The sequence below is a fragment of the Gorilla gorilla genome, chromosome 7 (genome assembly GCF_029281585.2).
Source record: "Gorilla gorilla gorilla isolate KB3781 chromosome 7, NHGRI_mGorGor1-v2.1_pri, whole genome shotgun sequence".
In the NCBI taxonomy this organism is placed as follows: domain Eukaryota; kingdom Metazoa; phylum Chordata; class Mammalia; order Primates; family Hominidae; genus Gorilla; species Gorilla gorilla.
Window position 1 is genome coordinate 100,533,117 of NC_073231.2, and position 21,233 is coordinate 100,554,349.

Sequence of the window (21,233 nt, forward strand, 5' to 3'; positions counted from 1 at the left end):
ATCATCCCTTTCATGGTGAAATAATCCATTGTAGAGCCATACCACATTTGGTTTATCCATTCATCAGTTGATGGCTATTTAGAGTTGTTTACACTTTTCGGCTATTAAGAATAATGCTACTTGAAACATACGCATTCATGTTTCTGTGTGGACATAGGTTCTCAGTTTTCTAGGGTATATACCTAGAAGTGGAATTGCTGGATAATATAGTAACTATTTAGCTTTCAAGAAACTGCCAACCAAGCTGTTTTCCAAAGTGGCTTCACCATCTGACATTCCCACTGACAATATATAAAGGTTCTAATTTCTGTAATTGCTTTCCAGTTCTTACTGTCTTTAATTTTACCCATTTTCTTGGGTGTGGGTTTGCTATCTCATTATGATTTTGATTTGCATTTCCTTAATGAGCATTGGTTTTGAGAATCTTTTTATGTGATTCTTAGCTATTTGCGCATCTTTGGAGAAATGTCTACTCAAATCCTTTGCACATTTTTAAATTGGATTATTTTCACTTGTAAATTTTTTTCATATATTCTAAATATGAGATCTTATAAGACATCATTTACAAATATTTTCTCCAATTCTGTAGGTTGTCTTTTCATTTTCTTGATAGTGTCTTTTAAAGTATAAGTTTTTAATTTTGATTGTTAATTTATTCTTTTTTCCCTTACACTTTTGGTGTGATGTCTAACCCAGGGTCACAAAGATTTACTACTATGTTTTGTAAGTGTTTTGTAGTTTTAGCTCTTAGATTTAGGTATAATTCGATCTGAGTTAATTTTTTGTATGGTGTGAGGTAGGGGTCTAAAATCATCCCTTTAGAGAAAAACAAAGTCATCCTTTTACGTGTTGATAGTCCATTGTTCCAGCACCATTTATTGAAAACACCTCTTTCCCATCAAATTGCGTTCTAATAACTCTTATCAAAAATCTATGACCAGCTGTTTTTGTGCCATCAAAATGGTGCACATGAATGTCCTGACCATTGCTCTTAAGAGCATCAACAATGTCAAAACAAGAGGCAAACATCAGGTTCTTAGAAGGCTGTGCCCAGTGTTATTGTCCAGTTTCTGACTGATGATGAAGCATGGTTACAATGGCGAATTTGAAGTCATTTGCGATCACAGAGCTGGGGAAATTGTTGTGAACCTCACAGGCAAGTTAAAAAAAATGTGATCATCCTCAGATTTCATGTGCAACTCAAAGATCTAGAAAAGTGGCAGAATTATCTGCTTCCATGTCATCAGTTTGGTTTCATTATACTGACAACTTCGGCTGGCATCACAGACCATGAAGAAGCAAGATGAAAACACACAGGAGGGAAAACCCTGGGATTCATGTTCTTGGGGATATAATACATGCAAATAAAATGCCTCAACAGACAAAAACAAAACCAATTGATAATAAGTGTAAAGGTTTATTTCTGTTCTCTCAGTTACATTCCATGGGTCTATATGCCTCTCCTTATGCTAGTACTATACTGTAATGATTGCTGTAGCTTTGTAGTACGTTTTGAATTTGTGAAGAAAAAGTCGTCCTACTTTTTCTTTGTTGACTATTCTGGATCCTTTTTATTTCCATATACATTTTAGGTTCAGTTTTGTCAATTTCTGTACAAAAGGCAGCTGGAATTTTGATAGCTATTGCATTGCACCTGTAGATCAATTTGGTGGTATGGCCATTTTAGCAATATTAATTCTTACCCAGGCATGGTGGCTTACGCCTGTAATCCCAACACTTTGGGAGGCCGAGGTGGGCAGATCACTTGAAGCCAGTAGTTTGAGACCAGCCTGGCCAACATGGTGAAATCCTGTCTCTACTAAAAATACAAAAATTAGCCAGATGTGTTGGCACATGCTTGTAATCCCAGGTACTTGGGAGGCTGAGGCACGAGAATTGCTTGAACCTGGGAGGCAGATATTGTAGTGAGCTGAGATCGAACCACTGCACTCCAGCCTGGGTGATAGCGAGACTCAGTCTCCAAAAAAAAAAAATCATATTTATGAACATGGGCTGCCTTTCCATTTATTTAGATGATCTTTTTTCTTTTAACAATGTTTTGTAGTTTTCAGTGTGCAACTCTTGCACTTTTAAATGTTTCTCTAAGTCTATTATTTTTGATGCTATAGTGAATGGAATTGTTTTATTTTTGGTTGTTGTAGTGCATAGAAATGCAGTTGATTTATTTTGTGTATTGATCTTATGTAACCTTGCTGAACTGGCTTATTAGATCTAGTAGTTTTTTAGTAAATTCTTTTTTATTTTTCTACATATAAGTTCATAGTTGTCTTTATCTTGCCATTTTTATAATGTAAATTATTTTTGCTGATTCTTAGTAATCCACAAAAGACCTTAAAATTTAGAATTTGGGGTTTTTTTGTTTTGAGACAGAGCCTCACTTTGTTGCCCAGGCTGGAGTGCAGCCGATCTTGGCCCACTGCAACCTCTGCCTCCTGGGTTCAAGTGATTCTTGTGCCTCAGCCTCCCAAGCAACTGGAATCACAGGCATGTGCTATGATGCCTGGCATTTTTTTTTTTTTTTGACGGAGTCTTGCTCTGTCGCCCAGGCTGGAGTGCAGTGGCGCCATCTCAGCTCACTGCAAGCTCAGTCTCCCAGGTTCATGCCATTCTCCTGCCTCAGCTTCCTGAGTAGCTGGGACTACAGGCGCCCACCACCATGCTCGGCTAATTTTTTTGTATTTTTTAGTAGAGATGGGGTTTCACCGTGTTAGCCAGGATGGTCTTGATCTCTTGACCTCATGATCCACCCACCTTGGCCTCCCAAAATGCTGGGATTACAGGCGTGAGCCACTGTGCCCAGCCTAATTTTTTTTGTTTGTTTGTTTGTTTGTTTTTTGTTTTTTAGAGACAGGATTTCACTGTGTTGGCCAGGCTGGTGTCAAATTCCTGGCCTAAAGTGATCACCCACTTTCATCTCCCAAAGTGCTAGGATTACAGGCATGAGCTACAATGCCTGGCTAATTTTTTTTGTTTTTTTGTTTTTTTGTATTTTTAGTGGAGATGGGATTTCACCATGTTGGCTAGGCTGGTCTCAAACTCCTGGCCTCAAGTGATCTGCCCACTTTGGCCTCCCAAAGTGCTGGGATCACAGGTATGAGCCACTGCACCCGGCCTAGAATTTAGGTTGATGAAAAATTCTTACTTTCATGTCCTGTCAGGTAGATATATGACTTTTTAAATTTTTCTTACGATTCCTTGTATACAGCAGGTAATCATAGCTGTGAAAAATAAGGATAAGAATCCAAATTGTGTTGTATTTAAGCTTCATCAGAACAGACGGTACCTTAGATGCAGAATATAATTGTCATTTATAAGCTTAAATTTCTAGTTGTGCAACATTTACTTTGGCTAGTTTTATCTGGATTATATTTTGAGAGTACTAGAGACCTCGGGCTTAATTTATAGAAGATCTTTAGGCAAGCGGAATAGAATATGGCAGGATAAAGCTGTGAAAGTAAGTTGTATGCTGTGAAAATGACCTTTTATATCTAGTCTGGAAAAGTCTAAGTAATCAAATATGTGCAGAAGTCCCGATGGTCCTTGAGTATTAGACTTGCTATCTTTCTGAGCAAACACCATCTTTGAGTGAATGCTAGTTGTATAGGAGGAAAGCAATGAACCAGAAGTCAAGAGTTTGGGTGATTCTTGTAGTTTGGCAAGAGGTAACTTATGTGACCTGTTGAGAAATTATCTAACTCTTAGTTTATGTTTCCACCTCTGCAAAAATGAAGAGGTATGGCTGAATAGTGGCTAATGTCCTACTCAGACCAAAAGTTTAGCATTTCTTCTTTCTCTAGTCTCACAGTTGCCCATAAATTGACTTGAAATCTCACATTGTGATCACATAGTAGCCTTTAAAATATATTTATATCAATGTCTGGGTTTGGCTCTCTTGAGTTTCTAATTTTTAGTTTGTTGGGGTAGTATCTCATAATGGAGAGTTGTTTAAAAAACAAACAAACAAACACAAAAACTCCCCTGCTGATTCTTACTTGCAAATTAGTTAAAGACCACTGCTTTAGCAACATAGAAGGTTAAGGGCAGCTTAATGTAAAGTAATAGTTCAGGCTCCCATTATTTTTAAAATGATGAAATATGATGGTGACGGAAGTAGCAAGAATGAAGTAATGTTACAGCATTTTTATGGTTTATGAAGTAATTTGGTATGTTAAGTCACTGAAGCTGAAGAGCAGTTCTGTGAAACTAGGAAAGTGCTGATCACCCCCCAGTAAGCAAATGAAGGAATTAAGTGATTTAAGCTTGCTGTGCTAATTAGAGACAGAGTCTGGGACTGGAGGCACATCTGACTCCATTCCTATTAAGCTATCTGTTAGGATTATGTATGATAGATAATCTCAAAGACTTTTAGTCCCTTCTATTATGTGTTTAATTATCCTTGAAATGGGACAATTACCAACTCAGAAAGGTGAATAAAGGTTAATAATCCAAAGTTGCAAGTCTATATTACTCTTTAGGCTGATGACTTTTTAAAAATTCCCTATATATTTTCAATTATGAGTTTTAATTATATTAAACTATATATTATGTAAAATGAATTGTGTAATAAAGATTTTTAATAATGGCCACCAATTGAGGTAGAAAACAGACTGGGTGGGAACAGGGTGAAACTAATTGCATAATATGGTAATGACTCAAGTTGTCACATAAAGTTGGGTGTTTACTTGGCTGGTGTTCCTTGGAGGTTATGGTTGCAGATATACCGGAAGACCCACTCATTAATTTTCTCCATTGTGTTAATGGTGATTGATTTAATTTTTATGTATCTCTTCCAACGTCTGCCACCCCCATTTTTTAAAAGGCAGGAAAATATAACCCATGGGCACTCTAGTACTTTGATTTGCTGTAGTACTGCTGTGCTATTCCTCATGCTCCTATATATAGGTAGAACAGTCTATTCTTCGGTGCAATCACTTTGGATACTTCTGGTCTCTGTGGCTGTGGTTCCCTTTAGTTCTTTGTATACGTGCCTCTTCATGCCTTAGTGTTCTTGGTAGCTAGCCGGTGAATCGTCAGAGAGCTGGGCCTCGGAAGTGGTGCTTTGCGGTGGAATTGACATGAGGCTTACTTCTGTCCTTCTCTTAAGAATCTCAGGGATGTGAGGAAGCCCTGTATGTAATTCTGCACTACTCTCACTGCCTTTCAACTTTTGGCTTTCGTGGAAATGTGAGACAGAACTGCTGTGGTGTTTTCACCTGTCTTAGGAAAGACAGCTCTGAGAAGTATAAGAAAGGTTGCCTTGAGAAATTCTGTTTCCTTAAGTAACTAATGTTTTTGTAGTAAGTATTCAACATTGTCTATTCCTATTGGTTCACTGTGCTTTCTCTCCCTTTAGCCCCCCAGGTTCGCCTAATAGTCTTGGCTACTTCCCTACAGCTGCTAATCTTAGCGGTGTCCCTCCACAGCCTGGCACGGTGGTCAGAATGCAGGGCCTGGCCTACAATACTGGAGTTAAGGAAATTCTTAACTTCTTCCAAGGTTACCAGGTCAGTAGCTTGAAGGAGAATAATCCTCAGTGCCCTTATTACTTAAGTTGATTTGCCTACAGAATGCAGCCAGGAAAGAAACAGATTCTATGAAACTCGTGTGTGTATGTATGCTAATGGATTTGCTTATGGAAACAAATAGATCTGGAGTCACTGTGGGGACCAACTTCAGACTCATCCCCTTGTCAAAAATTAAGGCTTTTCCATGCTGTCTTAAGTCTTCCAACTTAATCTGTTGGTTATTTTTTGAAAAGTGAGCTACTTTGGGAAAGCTCTTTAAGACATGCAGCAGTATGAGTGTTTACATCTAGAATAGGATTGGCTAAGGGGTTTTATTCAAAGTCAAGTGTCAAATCCTTGACTAAACCAATAAGTACTTAAACATGGGTTTTAAAGGTGAGTATTTAAACATGGCCAGAGGCCTCTGGATAACCTGAAAAAAAAAAAAATTGCCTAACTCCTAGGACACTCATGAGTCTTTAGGTGGTAACACCTTAGAATGAGCTCTCAGGTGTTGGGCGAGCCTTTCATGTTTATTCTTGTGACTAATGTTTGCTCTTGGCAGTTTTTTTCTACCCCAGTCTGTGTCCATCAGCTGTTTTCTCACATATGCTAAAGAATGAGATGATTTTTAGTAAGAGTTCTTTAACAGTGAACATTGCCATTCCATCTAAGCAGATAGCTTTCTTTCCTCAAGTCACATAATTACCTAAGTCTTGAATTCCTTCTTTCCTGCCATTTCTAAAAAATAAGTAACTTACAGTCTTTTTATTGTACTAATAGCAAAAATTGTTCTCTTTCCTCCTGGATCTGAACGTTGCTTGAGTCTTTGGAGTGGAGAAGCTGTTTTCGGAATAATAGTCACATTCTAAAATAGCCCTTGAGCACTTTCAGTACAGCATTACAAGGGTTGTGTCTGTAGAGGCTATTTGGTGATTAGCATGGGTTTACGAGCTTGGCATCTGTGAGTCATGGAGGACTGTGATCTCAGCTAAAATTATCTCAGGGGCGATGCTACCAGCCCAAACCTACCAAGTGGCTGTCATTTTCTCAGGGGCTTTTAAACATATGAAGGACACTTTCTGACAAAATCTATGGCTGATAGTGAAAAGCTGAAGGAAGGTGGAGGTCAGTAGATACTCACTCCTCCCTAAGCAATTTTGCTGCCTTTGGAAGACTTTGAAAGGGGTTAAAAAAGTTACTTTTTAAACTTCCTATCTGATTCATTAGATTATAAAGGAAGATTTTACTAAAAGCTTATTAAAAAGGTTGCTTATTATGGAGAAAACATTTTGACTTGTGTATTTTATTTTTTCCATTGTTTTCCAAGTGAAGAAAGTTCAAAGAAAGTTTCAGGTTTTAGTACTCAGCTGAATTAATTTCTTTTTCATTTGTTTGACTAACAAACTTTTACATTCACACTGAATAGAATTAGGTTGCCTTACATATAAATTAGTAATGAGATTAAGCAAAATTGCTCTTTATTATTAAGAGTGTCGGCCAGGCATGGTGGCTCACGCCTGTAATCCCAACACTTTGGGAGACCGAGGTGGGTGGATCACTTGAAGTCAGGAGTTCAAGACCAGCCTGACCAACATGAAACCCCGTCTGTACTAAAAATACAAAAACTAGCCAGGCGTGGTGGCATTCGCCTGTAGTCGCAGCTACTCAGGAGGCTGAGGCAGGAGAATCGCTTCAACCCAGGAGGCTGAGGTTACAGTGAGCCAAGATCACGGCACTGCACTCCAGCCTGGGTGACAGAACGAGACTCTGTTTCAGAAAAAAAGTGTCATGCCTGGCATTTGTGGGTATTTATTTTACCACAACCATGCAATCGGGATTATTTCTATGTTTATGACTAAAAGATTCACATTCTTCAAAATTGAGATAACATAACTTCAGTCTGTAGCAGTTTTTCTTTGTAGTAACTACTTAGAACCATTCAGGGTTGGAATAGAGTTGTCTAGTATAACCAGAAACATAACGATTGTGCAATATTATTTCATCTCAAGGCATTTGGCCTTGATTTCTGAAGTGCCTGGAATTTATGAACTGGAACAGTGAGTTAGGATTACATAGGAACTTCGGTTATCTAATTCAACGTATCAAATTATTCTGATATCTTCTTCAGTAATTTGAGCTTTGAGGCAGTCATAATGCATTCACTCAAAAATCTTTACACCTAACCCAAGTTTGTATCATTCTTACATAAAACGTGTATTTTCTACTGTCTTGAAGAGTACATGCCTTCTTGTTTCGTGTTCTCAGTTAAATTCACTACAGGGTTCCATCTTCTTTAGATTTGGCAACCAAGATGATAAAATCAGTGGATGACACTCTTTGAAAACTGTTCACTTAAGTGTAATCTGTGTTTGCCTAGAGTGCATGTATTGGCTGTTGCCAGTTTAATGGGAGGTTTTAATTTTACTTCTAGTTATTTTATATATAATTATATAATAACTACATAACTAAGCAAATATCCAGGCAATAATTGGTTGAGTAAATAAAATTTCTTTTTCTCTTTTTTTTTTTTTTTTTGAGACGGAGTCTCACTCTGTCACCCAGGCTGGAGTGCAGTGGTGCAATCTCGGCTCACTGCAACCTCCACCTCCTGGGTTCAAGCAATTCTCCTGCCTCAGCCTCTCAAGTAGCTGGGATTACACACGTGCCACCAAGCCTGGCTAATATTTTGTATTTTTTTGGTAGAGATGGGGTTTTACCATGCTGGCCAGGCTGGTCTCAAACTCCTGACCTCGTGACCCGCCTGCGTTGGCATCCCAAAGTGCTAGGATTACAGGCATGAGCCACCGCAGCTAGCCTATTTTTCTTTTCTATCTGTTCTGAAGCTGAAGAGATTTGATGGTTTCTGATTCTGTCTGTTAAAAACACATATCTTGATGTAATAATGGCATATATAATTTTATAAATTGTCTTTAAATATAATTTTTTTATGTATTTTCCCCCAACCTTTAACAAAATTTCTTACATAAAACTACTCTAGGCCAGGTGCAGTGGCTCACACCTGTAATCCCAGCAGTTTGGGAGGCTGAGGCAGGTGGATCACCTGAGGCCAGGAGTTCAAGACCAGCCTGGCCAACATGGTGAAACCCTGTCTGTACTAAAAATACAAAAAGTAGCCACGCATGGTGGTGCATGCCTGTAGTCTCAGCTACTCAGGAGGCTGAGGCAGGAGAAGTGCTTGAACCCAGGAGGTGGAAGTTGCAGTGAGCTGAGAATGTGACATTGCACTCCAGCCTGGGTGACAGAGCAAGACTCTGTCTCAAAACAAACAAACAAAAAACTACTCTTTGTGTCTTCCATACTTCATCTGGGGTGGAGGTAAAGCCACAAAGACCAAGGATTTACAAACTACCATGAAAATACTTGGTAATGAGGATGTCGTTCTGGTCCATAAATGTGTGTATATTTTAGATGATGTGTTTTCATACTGAATGGACTCTCAGGTATCCTTACATAAGTCCTTTAACATTTTCATTTGCTCTTTGTACTACCCTTTACCATCAATGCCTTTTACATTTTCAATAGATGCTAGTTTTTGTTTCTCTTCAAGTACTGATTATTGTTTCTTTGGACCTCTCACTACTTGCTGCCCTGCTGAGAGAATTAGACTGATATTACAATACATCTAACACTATCTAAAATTCACTGCATTGTTTGGAGATACTGGGTATTGGGCTTATTGTACAATCCCTTGCAAATAACTAGTGCTCAAATACTTGATATGTAATCATACTTGCAGTAGCATGAAAACAGTACTAGGCAAGATCTGAAGAAATTGGCCTCCTAAGTTCTTGTGGTATGGTGTTTTGTATGTGTGTGTAATCCATGTTTTCAATCTAATGTCCATCCTAGAAGGGACTTTTATGGTATTTAAACATGTTAAGAAATAAAGATTTGGGTTAGTAGATATGTATATGGCTTGTACCTGTGTTTGTTTCCTCCTATCTAAATGTCCTATACTTTTGTTGGTAGATCTATTTAGCTGAAATATTATCCATAGTGACAGTTTGTCCGTCTTTTGATCTTGTTTGTTTTAACTTGCATTTTAGTATGCAACCGAGGATGGACTTATACACACAAATGACCAGGCCAGGACTCTACCCAAAGAATGGGTTTGTATTTAAGGGCCCCAGCAGTTAGAACATCCTCAGAAAAGAAGGTAAGGCTTTATGATGTGCAAGTTAAATTATAAAGGGCCAAACAAATAGAGATCAAGATTCTGAAGGCATTTAGAAATCAACTGAGAGAATCCTTTTCTTTAGTGTAATGTAAAATATCAGATATCCTGGAAGGAATGGAGACTAGAATTAAATTTGTCATCTAGGTACATAGAATCTAAGCAACATTAATGGATGAGAGTTATTTGTTACTGTGGGGCGAGGGGAAACTTTTCCCTTTGGACATGAATTTACTATCTCTCATGTGGAGTACAAGTTGGGTATTCTTTTTTTTAATTGAGGTAAAAATTACATAACATAAAATTAACCATTTTAAACTCATTTACAACTCAGTGGTTTTTAGTATATTCACAAAATCGTGCAACTACTACTTCAATTTAGTTCTAAAACATTTTTGTCACTCCCTGTTTTCTCTCCCAATAGCTCCTGGCAACTAATCTGCTTTCTGTCTCTATGGATTTGGCTATTCTGGATATTTCATATAAATGGAATCATACATGTGACCTTTTCTGTGTTTGTCTTTTTAGGTTCACCCTTGTAGGACATGTTAATGCTTCATTTGTTTTTATGACTGAATAATATTTCATTGTATGGACATACGACATTTTATTTATCCACTGATGGACATTTTAATTGTTTGCACTTTCTGGCTATTGTGAATGGTGCTGATGTGAGCACTCATGTATAATTATTTGAATATCTGTTTTTAATTATCTTTGGTGTGTACCCAGGAGTATAATCACTGAGTCATGTAGTGATTCTTTTGGATTGGGTATACTTTTTCCTGTTTCCTCTTTTATGTTTTATTTTTATTTTTTTTGAGACAGAGTCTTACACTGTTGCCCGGGCTGGAGTGCAATGGCATAATCTCAGCTTACTGCAACCTCTGCTCCCGGGTTCAGGTGATTCTCCTGCCTCAGCCTCCCGAGTAGCTGGGATTACAGGTGCCTGCCACCATGCCTGGCTTATTTTTTTGTATTTTTTAGTAGAGACAGGGTTTCACTATGTTGGCCAGGCTGGTCTTGAACTCCTGACCCTGTGATCTGCCCACCTCAGCCTTCCAAAGTGCTGGGATTATAGGCGTGAGCCACCGCACCCAGCCTGTTTCCTCTTTTAAAAAGATTGTTGTAAAATATACACAACAAAACTTAACAATTTTAAAGTGTCCAGTAGCATTAAGTGTACATTCACATTATTGTGCAACCAGGTACCGCCGTCCAGCTCCAGAACTTTCTCATTTTCTCAAACTAACATTCTGTATACATGAAACAAGAATTCTCCATTCCTCCTTCTCCCCAGCCTATGGTAACTACCATTCTACTTTGTCTCTGTGAATGTGACTATTCTAGGTAGTCCTTCCTAAGCAGACTGATTTGTCCTTCGGTAACTGGCTTCGTTATTTCACTTAGCATTATGTGTTTAAGTAGATTTGGGCATACGTTTAAATGTGCTTTAATCCAAAATGATTGGAAAGTTTTTGTTGCATGTCTTTTTCCTTTTCTAGAACTAAATGTAGACAAAAGGAACCGTGATAATTTTCTTTGAAAATAGTCTTCTAGATTAATGTTTTCTCCTCAGTCCCCATTAATCCACAATCTTTTCTTAAAGGATACTGGCATTCTTTGAGGCTTCTTGGGAGATGTAGTTGTAGGGATGTGTTTGGGAATTGATACTGGTTTTTCATCATTTTTGAGTTGTTTTCTGAAGCTGGCATGCTGGCATGTCATTTTCCAATTCTATTAACATTTTCATGGCTGAGGACCCTGTGGGTTTTAACCATGTGGATTCTGAACTGGAAATGAGGTTGCCAATACTTTGTCATCATTGAGAAATAAGAATTTGCATCTTAGCCCTTTGCTCTGAAGTGTGGAAACCCCAGTTCTAAGTTGGAAGTGAAGATTTTTTTCAGATCTGTCATTTTCAGTGAGATTTCAGTATATCTTGGTCCTATCAAGGAGTGTCACGTCCGAATGCTTTGCGGTGGTAATGGGTGTTCTCTAGTCTTTGTCTCAGTGGTGAGAACCCATTTTTCTAGCCTGTTGATATCCATTTTGGTCCATATTTTCTTTTCACATGTTCATTGTTGAACACCATGTTGTTTATGAATTTGATTAACACATAGTCTATATTTTTAAATGAGTATACTGAATAAGAAATGACTGGAAATGGAAGCTTTTGACATTACACCAGAAATGTCCTAAACTGACTACGAACCATTACTCACCACCTCTAGTTTTCTACCCTGTGTTTATATATTTGGAGTCATGACAGAATAACAGATCAGGCGCTGTGTTCAAATCCAGATGTCTGCATCTTTTCATCATAATAAAGTCAGGTTAATGTGCCTCTCTATTGCAAATTTTTAAAAATACAGATCTGGCTAAGAGCAGTGGCTCATGCCTGTAATCACAGCACCTGGGGAGACTCAGGTGGGCAGATCACTTAAGCCCTAGGAATTTGAGAACAGCCTGGGCAACATGGCAAAACCCTATCACTACGAAAAAAATACAGAAAATTACCTAGGTGTGGTGGCATTTACCTCTGGCTACTCCGGAGGCTGAGGTAGGAGGGTCAATTGAGTCCAGGAGGTCAAGGTTGCAGTGAGCCATGATTGTACCACTGCAGTCCAGCCTGGGTGACAAAGAGCAAGACCCTGTCTCAAAACAAAAAAAGCATAGATTACTGTGTGAAATACTTGGTATAATTTATCTTATTTAATTATCTTACCAACTCTAGGAGATAGGATTATAAAAGTATTGGGTGCTCATTGCAAAGAATTTGGAACAGAGAGACAGGTATAAAGAAGTCACTAATAATCTCACCACCCAGAAACAAGCATAATAAATACTTCCTTTCATCCTCTCATACCCTCATGCAATTTTGAACCTTGTTTCTTTCCCCTTAACCTTGTATTGTTATATATATATTTTTCACTGCCTCCTTATCAATATCAAATTCATTATCATAACCGAGTGGCTCATGTTCTTATAAGTACTTATATCCACAGTTTCATTTGAGACCCACCATAACCCTGCAAGGAGGCATCATGGGCCCATTTGACAGATGAGGAAATGAAACCCAGAGAGGTTAGGCAACTTACACAAGTCATACAGCTAATGATCAAGCTAACAAAAAGATCCAGGCCTTCTGCCTTCACTCTGAGGACGCTTTTCTGTTAACCAAACTGTAGCATGGCAAAGTGCTTCCAGTGGACTGCATGGTGGCCACCGAGATACGTCCACATCCTGATCCCTGGAACCTGTGACTATTACCTTCTATGGAAAAAGCTGTAATGAGGCTCTTGAGAGGAAAATAGATCATGAATTATGTGGGTGGTCCCTAGATACAATCACTCGTGTAAGAAAGAGGCAGAGGGAAATCAGACAGACACATACAGAAGAGGAGGCAGCAATGTGACGAGGGAGGCAGAGATGAGAGAGCTATTGACACAGCCCAGGAGTGTTCCCAGCTACCAGCAGCTGGAAGAGGCAAGGACCTGACTGCTCCCTGGAGCCTCCAGAGGACGCGCAGCCCCACCGACACAGTTTCTCATTCCTGGCCTCCAGAATTGTTAGAGAATGAATACCTCTTATTTTATGCCACCCAATTTATGGTAACAGCAGTGACAGTAAACTAACAGTATTTTTAAAAATATGTTAAGAGGGCCGGGTGTAGTGGCTCACGCCTGTAATCCCAGCACTTTGGGAGGCTGAGGCGGGCGGATCACGAGGTCAGGAGATCGAGACCGTCCTGGCTAACACGGTGAAACCCCGTCTCTACTAAAAATACAAAAAATTAGCCGGGGCGTGGTGGCGGGTGCCTGTAGTCCCAGCTACTCGGGAGGCTGGGGCATGAGAATGGGGTGAACCCGGGAGGCAGAGCTTGTAGTGAGCCGAGATTGCGCCACTGCACTCCAGCCTGGGCAACAGAGCAAGACTCCGACTCAAAAAAAAATGTGTGTGTGTGTGTGTGTGTGTGTGTGTGTGTGTGTGTGAAGAGGGCCGGGTGCGGTTGCTCATGCCGGTAATCCCAGCATTTTGGTAGGCTGAAGCAGGTGGATCATCTGAGGTCAGGAGTTTGAGACCAGTCTGGCCAACATGGCGAAACCCTGTCTTTACTAAAAATAGAAAAAAATTAGCTGGGTGTGGTGGTGTGTGCCTATAATCCCAGCTACTCAGAAGGCTGAGGCAGGGGAATTGCTTGAACCTGGGAGGTGGAGGTTGCAGTGAGCTGAGATCACGCCACTGCACTCCAGCCTGGGCTACAGAGCAAGACTCCATCTCAAAAAAAAAAAAAAAAAAAATTGAGCGAATGATCTCATGGCTGGCTATAGGATCAGGTAAAGAAAGCTAACACCCACAGCGAGGTCTGGTAAAGAAGTCACACTATTCTGTCTTCTCTTGCCTTGTCCCATCAACCCAGCCAACACACGTTGACTATCCCACTGAATCAGTGGAGATATGCCTCATTTAACCATTCAAGATGCCCACGAGCCTTTCTGGGAAGGAGATTGGGTGTCTGGCTGGAAGAAATTCTTCCTCAGATCGCCAGAAAGGGGGTGTTTTTCTCCAGTTACTGTTACATTCCAAGTTGCCTTCTTCTTTTTCTTTTTCTTTTTTTTTTTTTTTTTTTTTTTTTGGTCCCCATAGAGACAAGGTCTCACTATGTTGCCCCAGTCTGGTCTTGAACTTCTGGGTTCAAGCTGTCTGCCTGCCACAGCCTTCCAAAGTGCTGGGATACAGGCATGAGCCACTGTGCCTGGCCAAGTTCAAAGTTTCGTATCTGTTAGGTCTCAAAGGCAATGTCAGCCCCCAAATTTAAATCTATTAATGATATTTTGGCTTGTACATGGTAGCTTATGCCTGTGCATGGAAGATTGCTTGAGCCTGGAAGTTCAAGAATAGCCTGGACAATGTGGTGAGACCTTGTCTCTACAAAAAATTAAAAGATAGCCAGGTGTTGTCATGCACGCCTGTAGTCTAAGTTACTCGGGAGGCTGAGGTGGAAGGATGGCTTGAGCCCAGGAGGTCGAGGTTGCGGTGAGCTGTCATCGTGCCACTGCCCTCCAGCCTGGATGACACAGCGAGAGTTGATGAATGAAAACAAGTTTTACAAACTAAAGTTTTATATTAATACATAACTTTTGCTGTTATGATTATAATAATCATAGGGACATAGGGTTTTTTTGTGTTTTTCTGAGATGGAATCTCACTCTGTCACCCAGGCTGGAGTGTAGTACTTAGATCAGTGTTATCTTTCCCCTTTTTGTTATTGGACTGTCAGCCTTAAGCAACAGGGCTTTGCTTTTTTGATAGGTGTGTTTTCTAGGCCTTCCATAGGATCTGTTCTAAAGAGTTCAGATTACATAAACTTTCTAAATAACGAGAAATTCCTACTGAGAAATTTTATGCAAAAATAACACAGTATTTACCTCTGTCTGGACGGTTACCAGTTAATTACATGAAAATATATAAAAACTGTATTTGATCATTTTGTAACTTTATGTTGCAAGTTCTTGTGTAAGATGATTAAAAAGAACAAACTTTTTATAAGATCTTATTTTTTCCATTTAGATAATCTGAGTCTAGAATAACGGTAAAAACACATAGGAAGTACTTATAGTTTCCTGAGTAGCTGGGACTACAGGCGCCCACCACCATGCCTAGCTAATTTTTTCTGTTTTTAGTAGAGATGGGGTTTCACCATGTTAGCCAGGATGGTCTCAATCTCCTGACCTCATGATCCACCTGCCTCGGCCTCCCAAAGTGCTGGGATTACAGGTGTGAGCCGCCACGCCCAGCCTTCAAGTGAGCCTTTTACCTTAGCCTCCCTGGTAGCTGAGATTATAGGTGTTCTCCACCATGCCTGGCTGTAGAATTGCAGGGTTTTTAAGGGATTATAGGTTCATTCTGTAGCATATAGCACCAGTGGTGAAATCCAGATATCTTTAAAGACTTCTTTATATATAATACTTTAATGACAGTGTATTACAAAATAAAAACATGTTTTAACACAGATCTTATTTGAAAGGGAAATCAGATTTGTAAATGTCTGCAGTTGTAATTCTCAACTTCGCTATAGCTAAACGGGAAGAGGAAACATTTTCTCTATCTCCTTCTGAGATTGATTGTTTTTTTTTTTTTTTTGCTAGCAGTTAGGAGTCTGCAGTTTCTCTTTGTTGTTGTTTTGTTGTTGTTGCTGTTGTTGAGACAGAGTCTTGCTCTATCAACAGGCTGAAGTACAGTGGTGCAATCTCAGCTCACTGCAACCTCCACCTCCCGGGTTCAAGCGATTCTCCTGCCTCAGCCTCCCGAGTAGCTGGGACTACAGGCACACACCGCTACTCCCAGCTTATTTATTATTTTTAGTAGAGACAGGGTTTCACCATGTTGGCCAGGATGGTCTCCATCTCGACCTCATGATCTGCCCGCCTCACCTTCCCAAAGTGCTGGGATTACAGGCATAAACCACCGCTCCTGGCCTCAGTTTCATTGTTACGCAGTCAAACTCCACTGGCATTAAAAAGCGGTTCGAGAAGGCTAAACGTTTAACTTTAACTTTTCCTGGCATTTCCACATTTTATCAGAATATGAAGGCTTAATTTTCAGCATCTACAAAAATGCTATTTCCTAGTATAAATGTGATAGGAATGAAGAAGTTGGTACTCATTGACTCTAATAACTGACAGTCCCAGGGTTGACTGATGTAGCTGGATCCAAGGGTTTGCTCATCCAAACTCACTCTCTGAAATACCCCTAGCAACGCTTGGCCTTCACTGGCCTGGCTTACGTCCATCCTAAAACCACAGTGACCTGGGATATGCAGGGCTCTAACTGGCCATGCCTGGGCCCCTTGTTTGGCTCAGTGGTAAAACTGCCTCTTAGGGGCTTGAGATTAGGTGATGGGGCAGTTGTTTTCAATTCAGGTGCTACTGCCAAAAGAGGGGTAAAATAGATACTGATCAATAGTGTTGGGTCATTGATTTTCTTATCTGAATTTAGTGTCAAAGGAGAAGCCTTTCAGCATGTGGTATTTTAAACTGAGTGCCAAATTGTGGTCACTTTGGAAACCACATTTAAAAGATGCATCCTAACCAGTGTTTCTGTGTTTTTTAAATACCTGATTTTAGATTTGTACCATTTGTAGAATCTGTGTTATTAAGGCAGATTTAATCTTGAAATAAATTAATTTTCATGTCCTTCTGAGACTTTTTTTTTTTTTTTGCTAGCAGTTAGGAGTCTTCAGTTTCATTGTTAAGCAGTAAAACTCCATTAGACATTTCATACTGGCCATATGAGATAAGACTGAAGTCTAAAACATTCCTGTTTTTCATTTACATGTCAAAGTATGCATAATGGCCATGTGTGGTGGCTCACACATGTAATCTCAGCACTTTACAGTACTTTAGAATGCCAGGCAAGAGGAACACTTGAGGCTGAGTTTGAGACTAGCCTGGACAACATAGGGAGACCCCATCTCTAAAATATATATATATCTCTTTTATTTAGCCTAGGGCCAGGTGTTTTGACTCACACCTACAATCTCAGCACTTTGAGAGGTCAAGGCAGGAGGATTGCTCGAGGCCTGGAGTTTGAGACCAGACTGGTCAGGATGGTGAGAATCTGTCTTTACAAACAATTTGAAAATTAGCTGAATATAGTGGTGTGCCTGTAGTCCCAGCTGTTCAGGAGGCCGAGGTGGAGGATACCTTGAGCCCAGGAATTTGGGGCAGCAACGAGCTCTGATCTCACCACTGTACTCCAGCCTGGGTGACAATGCAAGGTACCATCTCTTTTTGGAAAAATAAAATAAAATAAAATAACTGCAGTGAGCTATGATTGGATCGTACCACTCCATACTCCATCCTGGGTGATGGAGCTAGACCCTGTTTCAAAACAATATATAATGCCTACTAAAAGTTCTTATTTTAAGGTTGTATGGTATATAAGTAAAATAACATAGTGGGACCAATCTGTATTAGTTTAAATCCTGCATCTGCCCATTACTAACTTAATCATTCTGTGCTTCAGTTTTTCCTTCTCTAAAATGGGGATAACAAGGTAATCTAAAAGGTTGTATGTGGGGATGAAATAAATTTATCCATGATCCATATAAAGGTGCTAATCATCAACTAGTCACAGGCATATAGAGCCCATATGTTTGCTGTTATGTCATGCCTTATTGCCTTTTTTTTTTTTTTTTTTGGAGACAGAGTCTCCCTCTGTTGCCCAGGCTGGAGTGCAATGGCATGACCTTGGCTCACTGTAACCTCCACCTCCCAGGTTAAAGCAATTCTCCTGCCTCAGCCTCCCAAGTAGCTGGGAATATAGGCACGCACCACTACGCCCAGCTAATTTTTGTATTTTTAGTAGAGATGGGGTTTCACCATGTTGGCCAGGCTGATCTCAGACTCTTGACTTCATGTGATCTGCCTGCCTCAGCCTCCCAAAGTGCTGGGATTACAGGCATGAGCCACCATGCCCGGCCCCTTATTGCTTCTTATTAAGTGTCTTAGAAATTATTTGGAATTTCTTATACTAGAATTTAACTTTAAAATTTTGTCTAAATAGTTTTGTTTATTTTGGTAATGATATTGAACCTCTAAGGAATGAATGAAATAGTCTCTCCAGAAAGGAGCTGAGCCGAGCAGGGAGTCGGAAACCATACATGTTAAACTAAACACATGATACTACAAAGGGTAGGAGTGGTGCAGAACGCCAACTACTGTGTAAACCATGGAAACTTCCTTGGCTAGTGCTGTACTCCCAAAGCCCTTGCCATGTAAATGCCAACTATGTCTGTGTGAAATAATAACTTGGACCATCTTAAGGCTTTTTTTCCACAAAGTCCTTGTGGAATTTGAAATCATTTTTGTGGCTGCTGAGAATGACATTTAGAGACTATAACATTTCCTTTTATTCACTGTTTTTTTTTTTTTTTCAGTGTTTGAAAGATGTATGGTGATCTTGAAACCGCCAGACACAAGAAAACTTCTAGCAAATTCAGGGGAAGTTTGTCTACACTCAGGCTGCAGTATTTTCAGCAAACTTGATTGGACAAACGGGCCTGTGCCTTATCTTTTGGTGGAGTGAAAAAATTTGAGCCAGTGAAGCCAAATCGTAACTTACAGCAAGCAGCATGCAGCATACCTGGCTCTTTGCTGATTGCAAATAGGCATTTAAAATGTGAATTTGGAATCAGATGTCTCCATTACTTCCAGTTAAAGTGGCATCATAGGTGTTTCCTAAGTTTTAAGTCTTGGATAAAAACTCCACCAGTGTCTACCATCTCCACCATGAACTCTGTTAAGGAACCTTCATTTTTGTATATTCCCGCTCTTTTCTCTTCATTTCCCTGTCTTCTGCATAATCATGCCTTCTTGCTAAGTAATTCAAGCATAAGGTCTTGGAATAATAAAATCACAATCTTAGGAGAAAGAATAAAATTGTTATTTTCCCAGTCTCTTGGCCATGATGATATCTTATGATTAAAAACAAATTAAATTTTAAAACACCTGAAGATAAATTAGAAGAAATTGTGCACCCTCCACAAAACATACAAAGTTTAAAAGTTTGGATCTTTTTCTCAGCAGGTATCAGTTGTAAATAATGAATTAGGGGCCAAAATGCAAAACGAAAAATGAAGCAGCTACATGTAGTTAGTAATTTCTAGTTTGAACTGTAATTGAATATTGTGGCTTCATATGTATTATTTTATATTGTACTTTTTTCATTATTGATGGTTTGGACTTTAATAAGAGAAATTCCATAGTTTTTAATATCCCAGAAGTGAGACAATTTGAACAGTGTATTCTAGAAAACAATACACTAACTGAACAGAAGTGAATGCTTATATATATTATGATAGCCTTAAACCTTTTTCCTCTAATGCCTTAACTGTCAAATAATTATAACCTTTTAAAGCATAGGACTATAGTCAGCATGCTAGACTGAGAGGTAAACACTGATGCAGTTAGAACAGGTAATGATGCTGTCGGTGTTTAACACTATGTTTAGCTGTGTTTATGCTATAAAAGTGCAATATTAGACACTAGCTAGTACTGCTGCCTCATGTAACTCCAAAGAAAACAGGATTTCATTAAGTGCATTGAATGTGGATATTTCTCTAAGTTACTCATATTGTCCTTTGCTTGAATGCAATGCCGTGCAGATTTATGTGGCTGCTATTTTTATTTTCTGTGCATTACTTTAACACCTTAAAGGGAGAAGCAAACATTTCCTTCTTCAGCTGACTGGCAATGGCCCTTTAACTGCAATAGGAAGAAAAAAAAAGGTTTGTGTGAAAATTGGTGATAACTGGCACTTAAGATCAAAAATAAATTTCTGTATACTTGATGCCTTAAGATGCCCAAAGCTGCCCAAAGCTCTGAAAGACTTTAAGATAGGCAGTAATGCTTACTACAATACTACTGAGTTTTTGTAGAGTTAACATTTGATAATAAAACTTGCCTGTTTAATCTCAATGTTTGCGATTTTTTTTTTGTTTTGTTATTAGAAGAATTGTGCTGATGGAAGTACATAGATAAGCCATCTCTTCCTAAGATGGTGGTAGGGTTTTTCTCTAAACTTATGTATAAAAGCTACCAGTGATATCTACTCAAGATGGCCTGGCATGGTGGCTCACACCTGTAATCCTAGCACTTTGGGAGGCCGAGGCGGGTGGATCACGAGGTCAGGAGTTCAAGACCAGCCTGGCCAAAGATGATGAAACCCCATCTCTACTAAAACTACAAAAATTAGCCGGGTGCGGTGGTAGGTACCTGTAGTCCGAGCTACTTGGGAGGCTGAGGCAGGAGAATCGCTTGAACCCGGGAGGCAGAGGTTGCAGTGAGCCGAGATCATGCCACTGCACTCTGGCCTGGGTGATACAGCAAGACTCCATCTCAAAAAAAAAAAATTTCTAACATTTTATAGCAACATATATTATCAGTATCACTTGACATGCAAACTCTGTTGTTAGTGTGTTTCAGTTCTGAAATTAGATTATAACCCCAAGGGCAGGGATTATGCTGTACCTTTATTTCCCTCAATGTCTAGCACTTTTTTTTCTTTTTACTTCATAACATTTACATCAAATGTCTGTATTTCTGTTCACCCAGTATGTTCTTCATAAGCATTCATTGAGTGTAGCTTAGTTAACCCAGGAAAGTCTTTCAGCCCTAGTCCTTGCCAACATCACCTTATAAGAATGAAGCCATTTTATATTAATACTTTTGGTCTTTGCCGTCACGTATGGTAAAGTTCTCTAGATAAGCTGGAGTCCTCACCCAAGTTTTCCTTGCTCTAATATCTCTGGTAGGCATTTCATGTTTTTCAGGCTGTTACCTACCTTAAGTAGAATCAAAGTTTCCTGAGCAAAGCTAGTGTTATTCATCTTGGTACAGCACCTGGTACAGCTGCTCTCTTCATGCAGAAAAGAAAATTGGCAGAAGGAAGTGGAGTAAGGGTGATGAGGAAGGATGGGAGAATGAGGGAAAAGAGGACTGGGA

The 21,233-nt window shown here is 39.5% G+C and overlaps 1 protein-coding gene across 7 annotated transcripts in view; it reads left to right on the forward strand.

Annotated features, from left to right (window-relative positions):
- The window catches only part of ESRP1 (epithelial splicing regulatory protein 1), a 66,494-nt gene extending 46,287 nt beyond the window's left edge, over nt 1–20,207 (forward strand). For 2 of the 7 annotated variants that reach the window (XM_063709378.1, XM_063709376.1), the window contains exons 14-16: nt 5,375–5,525; nt 9,596–9,705; nt 18,668–20,207. In XM_063709378.1, coding sequence (XP_063565448.1) covers nt 5,375–5,525; nt 9,596–9,670 — 226 coding nt within the window. In that variant the 3' untranslated portion in view covers nt 9,671–9,705; nt 18,668–20,207. The remainder of the gene's footprint in view (nt 1–5,374; nt 5,526–9,595; nt 9,706–18,667) is intronic. The other 5 variants (XM_055349404.2, XM_019032716.3, XM_019032718.3 and 2 more) reach the window with 3 other exon arrangements.
- Nucleotides 20,208–21,233: the final 1,026 nt, after the last annotated feature.